Source organism: Kogia breviceps, chromosome 1, assembly GCF_026419965.1.
Source record: "Kogia breviceps isolate mKogBre1 chromosome 1, mKogBre1 haplotype 1, whole genome shotgun sequence".
NCBI lineage: Eukaryota > Metazoa > Chordata > Mammalia > Artiodactyla > Physeteridae > Kogia > Kogia breviceps.
The window spans coordinates 159,795,473-159,803,627 of record NC_081310.1 but is presented as its reverse complement, the minus strand read 5'-3'; the positions used below and the strand labels follow the sequence as shown (position 1 = coordinate 159,803,627).

The following is an 8,155-nucleotide window of genomic DNA, read 5'->3' as shown; positions in this document are numbered from 1 at the left end:
AGTTGATCATTCACCACGCCAGAGGATGGCTTGGTCTGGGAATTCTCTCACTGACATTCTCTGCTTCCTCTAGTTAATTCCTGCTTCCAGATCTCAGTGCCTAGCATGCTTGTTGTTTTAGCTCCTACTTATTTCTACGTCTTGCTTTTCTTCTTTTGTCCATAGAAATATTTATCTTATATCTGAGTACAACTATATCTTTAAATTTTTAAAAAATATGTGTTTTATCTATCTTGCTTTTATCGTTTAATACTATCTGATATTTCCTATACCACTATGCCTGTGATCCTCAACTGAGGGCAGTTCTGCCCCTCAGAATGCATTTGGTAATGCCTGGAGATATCTTCGGCACAATGCACAGGACATTTCCTCACAACAAATTATCTGGTCCAAAATATCTACATTTTTTCATACATAAAAATGAAAATTGGAGGTGTTTTTTCATATTGTATCACTTTGATAAATAGCCTCATGTAACTTTTTTGTACCGTTAATTAATTTCCAAATGTAGATATCTCTGAACCCAAAGAAAACTAAGATTTGAGAGGCACCATCTATAAAGTTGGAAATTACTTAGAAAACAACAAAAGTATGGGAACAACAAAGTCTTTATCACGTCATACCCTTAGTGGAACTTATAATATGTTCACACATAAAGATCTTCTATTAGTTTTATACTTTTAAACCTCTTTTTCCCCAAATAATATTCTCCTAAGTTGTCTTAAGGTCCTTCAAATTCTATACAGCCTTCTGTGAAAGCTTTCTACAGCTTGCTTTATGCTTAGGTAGCAGATTTCAGAATCTTAATGAATACTTGACCAACCTAACTATAAATATCTCATGCTTTCTTTATTCTTAATTCTTTTTAATACATACCAGTATTAAGATGCTTGGTAGCAGGGATACGATAATAGAAAAAAAACAGAGGACTGCCTTTAATTTGCTGCATGACCTTACTTCAATTACTGCTTTCACCTGGGCCTCAGTTTAATCATCTGTAAAATGAAGGAGTTATACCATATAATTCCTGTAGGCTTTTCCAGTTATAAACCTGTGATATATCATTATTTACATTGCTTTTATTTAGCTTTTGGCTATGATCTTTTACTGTTCCTGAGAAAAAGTAGAGATAAAATGTTTAAAGATTTCTAAGATCTTTAAAAATTCCTCATATTTGTTCTTTACTACCCTCATCTACCTCCTTGTAGTGATTGATAATAAAAATCTTAAAATGGAAATCCTCTTATGTTGAAGGACTGCAAAGAGTGATACTGGAAAAGTAGCATAAAAATTCACAGCTGGACTGGAAAGGGAGACAACTAGATAAGAAGAAAGGAGGTGACAGCTGTATAAAAACAAGCAGGGCTTCCCTGGTGGCGCAGTGGTTGAGAGTCCACCTGCCGATGCAGGGGACACGGGTTTGTGCCCCAGTCTGGGAAGATCCCACATACTGTGGAGCGGCTGGGCCCGTGAGCCATGGTCTCTGAGCCTGCACGTCCGGAGCATGTGCTCCGCAACGGGAGAGGCTACAACCGCCTCATTAATGTCTTAGACACTACATTATGTGTTATTAATGCACATTATGTGTGTTTTTATGGGTGTTAATGTGTATTAACACACATTATGTGTTATTAACACTACATTATGTGTTAAGTTATTATGTCATTTAATTTTACATAGAGAATGAAGGTACATGCCTCAAATAATCTTTTATAATTTATTTGTATAGGTTTTTTTAACCTATTTTCTGGCTGCTGGTGCTGTTACTTTGGGAATTGGTTTCTTTGCTTTGGCATCAGCTTTGTGGTTCCTGATTTGCAAACGAAGGTAAGATTTATTAGAACATTTGACTTTTTTTTCTTTTAAAAATTCAGTGAAAGATTTCCTCAAATGGTTTTAAATTTAAATAACTATAATGATATTTATTCTGTAATTTGATTGGGGAGAGAAAACTTTACATGTTTAGAGTAGCCTGAAAAGAGAAGTCCTAGTAGTATAATAGTCCGAGCAGTATAATAGCAATCTTCATGCATTAAAATTTTAAGGAATAACGAGATCTATTTTATTCTGTAGTAGACATGGGTTTGAATTATAATAGAAGGGTAGAAAATTTTTTAAATTTTGACTAATAATTTAGAGGTTAAAACCATTACTGAGAGAAAAAGACTCTCTTTCTTTAGGAGATGTTTAAGAAGAGAGCTGACAGACTCTCTAGTATGGTCTAAATGTAGTCTTTTGCCAGAGTTGGAAAAAAGATACTTGATACCTCAGTTCCTTTCAACCCCCAAATTTGGTGTTTTTTATTATTTAATTGGTTCAGTATTTGCTTTGGCTCATGTTAAAAAATTTAAATTGTAGTACTGTCTTCCCACACACTCTTCCAGTATTCCCTATTTCAGCAAATGAATACATACTATCTATCCATTTGCACAAGTCAGAAAACCAGAAATAATTCACTAATTCATTCTTTCACAGACTTGCAGTGCCACTGGGAGGAGACAGATAATTAACAATTAAAGTGGTCAGGGAATGTCTCTTCAAGTGGGTAGTATTTAATCTGAGACTTAGGTTAAAAAAAGAAGCCAGACATGTGACGACCCTGTGGAAGAGCTTTTTTCTAAGCTAATGGGATAGCAAGTACAGAAACTCCAAGTAGGAATGATCTTGGTATTGTTCAGTAAACAGAAAGAGAGTCAGTGTGAGTAGACTGAAGTGAGAGGGAAATAATGATGAGATTAAAGAGGGAGATAAGGGTCAAATCACACAGGAATTTGTAGGCTAAAACATGGAGTTTAGATTTTATTATTTCTGCCATCAGAAGATTTTAAGCAAGGGAATGACATTATCATCATAATAATAGCTAAAATCAAGTGTTTACTGTGCACTGTTCTAAGTGCTTTATATGTAGTTATCTCATTTAGACCTCATAACTGCCCCATGAAGTTGCAGTAATATCATCCCCATTTTAAAGACTACAATGCCACCTATAGATGATTTACATTTTAATAACACTTAAAAATTTGAGATATAGATTTTAAATATATGATGTTGAATTTCAACAAATATATTCCCATGTAATCACAACCCCAGTCAAGAGATAGAAATTTTCCATCATCCTGTAAGGATCCCTCATTCTGCTTTCCAGGAATTTCTCCCCACCTCCTACCCAGAGGCAGTCATTATTCTGATTTTTATCACCATATATTAATTTTACCTATTCTTGAACTTCATATAAATGGACTTTTTATGTCTGCTTTTTTCACTTAATGTAATATTTTTGAGATTCATTTATGCTGTTGCATTTATCTGTTCATTCTTTTGATTAATGAGCAGTATTACATTGTATGAATTTACCTCAGTTTCTTTATCCATTTTTCTGTTAATGGACATTTAGGTCATTTCCAACTTTTAGCCCTTAGGAAATAAGGCTGCTGTGAACATTCTAATCTTTTTGTACATGTGCTTTCACTCCCCTTGGGTAAGAGTGGAATTGGTGGATAGTATGATTAGCTTTATAAGAAACTACTAAACAGTTTTCCAAGATGGATGTACATTCCCATCAGCAATGTATGAGAGTTCATATTTTTAAAAGATTTTTCTTATGTCTCTATGAATCCTGTATGTTAATGGAGCAAGAGTAAAAGCGGAGAGGCAAGTTAGGAGGCTACTGCACAGTCCATGTTAAGGATGATTGTGTCTTTAGACTAATATGGAAGTAGAGAAGATGAAGAGAAGGGGCTGGACTTGGGGTAGTTTTGCAGGTAAAGTTAGCAGGTCTTATTGATGGATTGGATGAGGTAAGGAAAGATAAGTGAAATGGCAGAGTTAATGCTAATACCTACATGTTTATCATGAGCAACTGAGTAGTTAATCATGCCATTTACTGAGATGAGGAGGTGATTGGGAGGGAAACAAGTTGAGGGAGTGGTGGTAAACTAGGAGTTGTATTTTGGATGTAAGTTTGAAAACCTATGAGACATCCAAGTAAAAATGTTAGACAGTCAGATATACATGTGTGAACTTCAGGGGAGAAATCAGGGCTGAAGATTTAGGTTATCAATGTATAGAGGGTATATAAAATCATACAACTGGGGGGCATGGAGTCAAGATGGTGGAGTAGGAGGACATGGAGTTTGCATCTCCTCACAACTAGGGCACCTACCAGACGCTGGTGGGTGGCCTTGACACCCAAGGGGATGGGAGGAACCCCCAAGTGACTGGGTAGGATGTTGAGGGGAGAAAGAGAGGAAGAGGAGTGGAGGTGAGATGGTACTGGCACCCCTGAGGGGTGGCTGGGAGAGGGAAGGGGTTCCCATGCCTGGAGAGACCCATTCACCACAAGGGGATTAACAGGGACAGGGAGAGACCCTCAGGGGTTTGGAGGATCAGAGGGGAATGCGGCCAGCATTTCCCCTGCCCACTCGGGCCCTGGGGAGCATGCTGGGGTCCCAGGTCTGGGTCTCCACCTTCTGAGGACCCTCCATCCACATGGGTCCTGGGGATGTGGGAATGAGAGAAGGGGAAAGAGTAGAGGTGAACAGGGAGGTACCCTAGGGGATCTGAAGATCAGAGGGAATGGGACTAGTGTCCCCCCCGACACTTATGCCCCAGCAAGCCTGCTGGGGTCCCGGGCATGATCTTCCACACTCTGAGGCCAGAGGCAATCCGAGCCCCCTCCAGCCATGCTGAGCCTAAGCCCTGCCCCCCATTCCCACCAGGGCCTTTTCCAGCCATGTGTGTACTGAGCCCAGACACTACCCCCCACCTAAACCCTGCCCCTTAAGCCTCTCCCCACACAGCCAAGGCCTTTTCTGACCCCTCTTTTTTTCCTACTATTGTGGTTCTGTTTTACCTTTCAGTTGTTGTTTCATTTATATTTTTATTTTTTCTAATATATCTGTTAGTGTTCTAAATTTATTTAATTTTGTGTGTGTGTGCGTGTGTGTGTGTGTGTGTGTGTGTGTGTGTGTGTGTGTGTGTGTGTTGTGGTATGTGGGCCTCTCACTGCTGTGGCCTCTCCTGTTACAGAGCACAGGCTCTGGACTCACAGGCTCAGTGGCCATGGCTCACGGACCCAGCCGCTCTACAGCATGTGGGATCTTCCCAGACCAGGACACAAACCCGTGTCCCCTGCATCGGCAGGTGGATTCTCAACCACTGCACCACCAGGGAAGCCCCTATTTAATTTTTATTCCTTATTATTGTTCCGCTCTTTTTTTTCTTTTTTTTGCCATGCCATGTGGCTTCCAGGATCTTGGTTCATGGGCTTGGGGTATTGTGTCTGAGCTCCTGTGGTGGGAGCACCAAGTCCAAACCACTGGACTAACAGAGAACCTCAGACTCCAGGGAATATTAATCAGAGTGAGGTCTCCCAGAGGTCCTCATCTCACCACCAAGACCCAGCTCTTCCCAAGTGTCTGCGAACTCCAGTGTTGGAAGCCTCAGACCAAACAACCAGTAAGACACAATTCCACCCATCAAAAAATATGAGACAACAAAAAAAATATGTTACATATGGAGAAGCAAGGTAAAAACCTACAAGGCCAAACAAATGAAGAGGAAATAGGGACCTACCTGAAAAAGAATTCAGAGTAATGATAGCAAAGATGATCCAAAATCTTGGAAATAGAATGGAGGCACAGATCAAGAAAATACAAGAAATGTTTAACAAAAGCCTAGAAGAACTAAAGAACAAACAAACAGTGATGAACAACACAATAACTAAAATGAAAAATACACTAGTAGGAACCAATAGCAGAATAATCAAGGCAGAAGAACGAATAAGTGAGCTGGAAAATAGAATAGTGGAAATAACTGCCAAGGAGCGAATAAAGAAAAAAGAATGAAAAGAATTGAAGACAATCTTCGAGACCACTGGGACAACAATAAATGCACCAACATTTGAATTATAGGGGTCCCAGAAGAAGAATAGAAAGAGAAAGGGTCTGAGAAAACATTTGAAGAGATTATAGTTGAAAACTTCCCTAACATGGAAAAGGAATTAGCCACTCAACCCCAGGAAGTGCAGAGAGTCCCAGGCAGGATAAACCCAAGAGACACATGCCAAGACACATAGTAATTGAACTGACAAATATTAAAGGCAAAGAAAAATTATTAAAAGCAACAAGGGAAAAATGACAAATAACATACAAGGGAACTCCCATAAGGTTAACAGCTGATTTCTCAGCAGAAATTCTACAAACCAGAAGGGAGTGGCATGACATATTTAAAATGATGAAAGGGAAAAACCTACAACCAAGATTACTCTACCTGACAAGGATCTCATTCAGATTCGATGGAGAAATTAAAACCTTTACAGACAAGCAAAAGCTAAGAGAGCTCAGCACCACCAAACCAGCTTTATAACAAATGCTAAAAGAAATTCTCTAAGTGGGAAACACAAGAGAAGAAAAGGAACTACAAAAACAAACCCAAAACAATTAAGAAAATGTAATAGGAACATACATATCAATAATTACCTTAGGGCTTCCCTGGTGGCTCAGTGGTTGAGAGTCCGCCTGCCAATGTAGGGGACACGGGTTCATGCCCCGGTCCGGGAGGATCCCACATGCCATGGACCAGCTAGGCCTGTGACCCATGGCTGCTGAGCCTGCGTGTCCAGAGCCTGTGCTCCACAACAGGAGAGGCCACAGCAGTGAGAGGCCCATGTACCGAAAAAAATTTAAAAATTACCTTAAATGTGAATGGATTAAATGCTACAACCAAAAGACACAGACTGGCTGCATGGATACAAAAACAAGACCCATATATATGCTGTCTACAAGAGACTCTCTTCACACCTAGGGACACATACAGACTGAAAGTGACAAGATGGAAAAAGATATTCCATGCAAAAGGAAATCACAAGAAAGATGGAGTAGTTGGGGCTTCCCTGGTGGCGCAGTGGTTGAGAATCCGCCTGCCGATGCAGGAGACACGGGTTCGTGCCCTGGTCTGGGAAGATCCCACATGCCGCGGAGCAACTAAGCCCGTGAGCCATGGCCGCTAGGCCTGTGCGTCCAGAGCCTGTGCTCCACAACGGGAGAGGCCACAACAGTGAGAGGCCCGCATACCGCAAAAAAAAAAAAAAAAAAAAAAAAAAGAAAGATGGAGTAGCAATTTCATATCGGATAAAATAGACTTTAAAATACTGTTACAAGCAATAAGGAAGGATACTACATAATGATCAAAGGATTAATACAAGAAGAAGATATAACAATGATAAATATTTATGCACCCAACCTAGGAGCACCTCAATACATAAGGCAAATGCTAACAGCCATAAAAGGGGAAATTGACAGTAACACAACAATAGTGTGGGACTTTAACACCCCACTTAAACCAAAAGACAGATCATCCAGATTGAAAATAAGGAAATACAAGCTTTAGATGACACAATAGACCAAATAGATTTAACTGATATTTATAGGACATTCCACTTGAAAGTGGCAGAATACACTTTCTTCTCAGGTGCACATGGAACATTCTCCAGGATAGATCACATTTTCCAAGGTCACAAATCAAGCCTCAGTAAATTTAAGAAAATTGAAATCATGTCAAGCATCTTTTCTGACCACAATGCTATGAGATTAGAAATCAATTACAGGGAAAAAAACTGTAAAAACACAAATACATGGAGGCTAAACAGTGTGCTGCTAAATAAGCAAGAGATCACTGAAGAAATCAGAGGAAATTTAAAAATACATAGAAACAGATGACAATGAAAAAAAGCAGTTCTAAGAGGGAAGTCTATAGCAATTCAATCTCACCTAAAGAAACAAGAAAAATCTCAAATAAAAAATTTAACCTTACACCTAAAGCAACTAGAGAAAAAATAACAAACAAACAAACAAAACCAAAGTCAGTAGAAGGAAAGAAATCATAAAGATCAGAGCAGAAATAAATGACATAGTAACAAAGAAAACAATAGCAAAGATCAACAAAACTAAAAGCTGATTCTTTGAGAAGATAAACAAAATTGATAAATCTTTAGCCAGACTCATCAAAAAAAAAAAAAAAAAGGGAGAGGGCTCAATAAAATTACAAATGAAAAAGGAGAAATTACAACTGACACCACAGAAATACAAAGGATCATAAGAGACTACTATAAGCAACTATATGCCAATAAAATGGACAATCTGGAAGAAATAGACAA

At 39.0% G+C, this 8,155-nt stretch overlaps 1 protein-coding gene across 1 annotated transcript in view; it reads left to right on the top strand.

The window, feature by feature from the left end:
* The first annotated feature begins 317 nt into the window (after window positions 1-317).
* C1H1orf185 (chromosome 1 C1orf185 homolog) overlaps window positions 318-8,155 on the top strand; it is a 29,100-nt gene continuing 21,262 nt past the window's right edge. Inside the window, 2 exon segments of the mRNA XM_067025867.1 lie at window positions 318-326; window positions 1,730-1,827. Coding sequence (XP_066881968.1) covers window positions 318-326; window positions 1,730-1,827 — 107 coding nt within the window.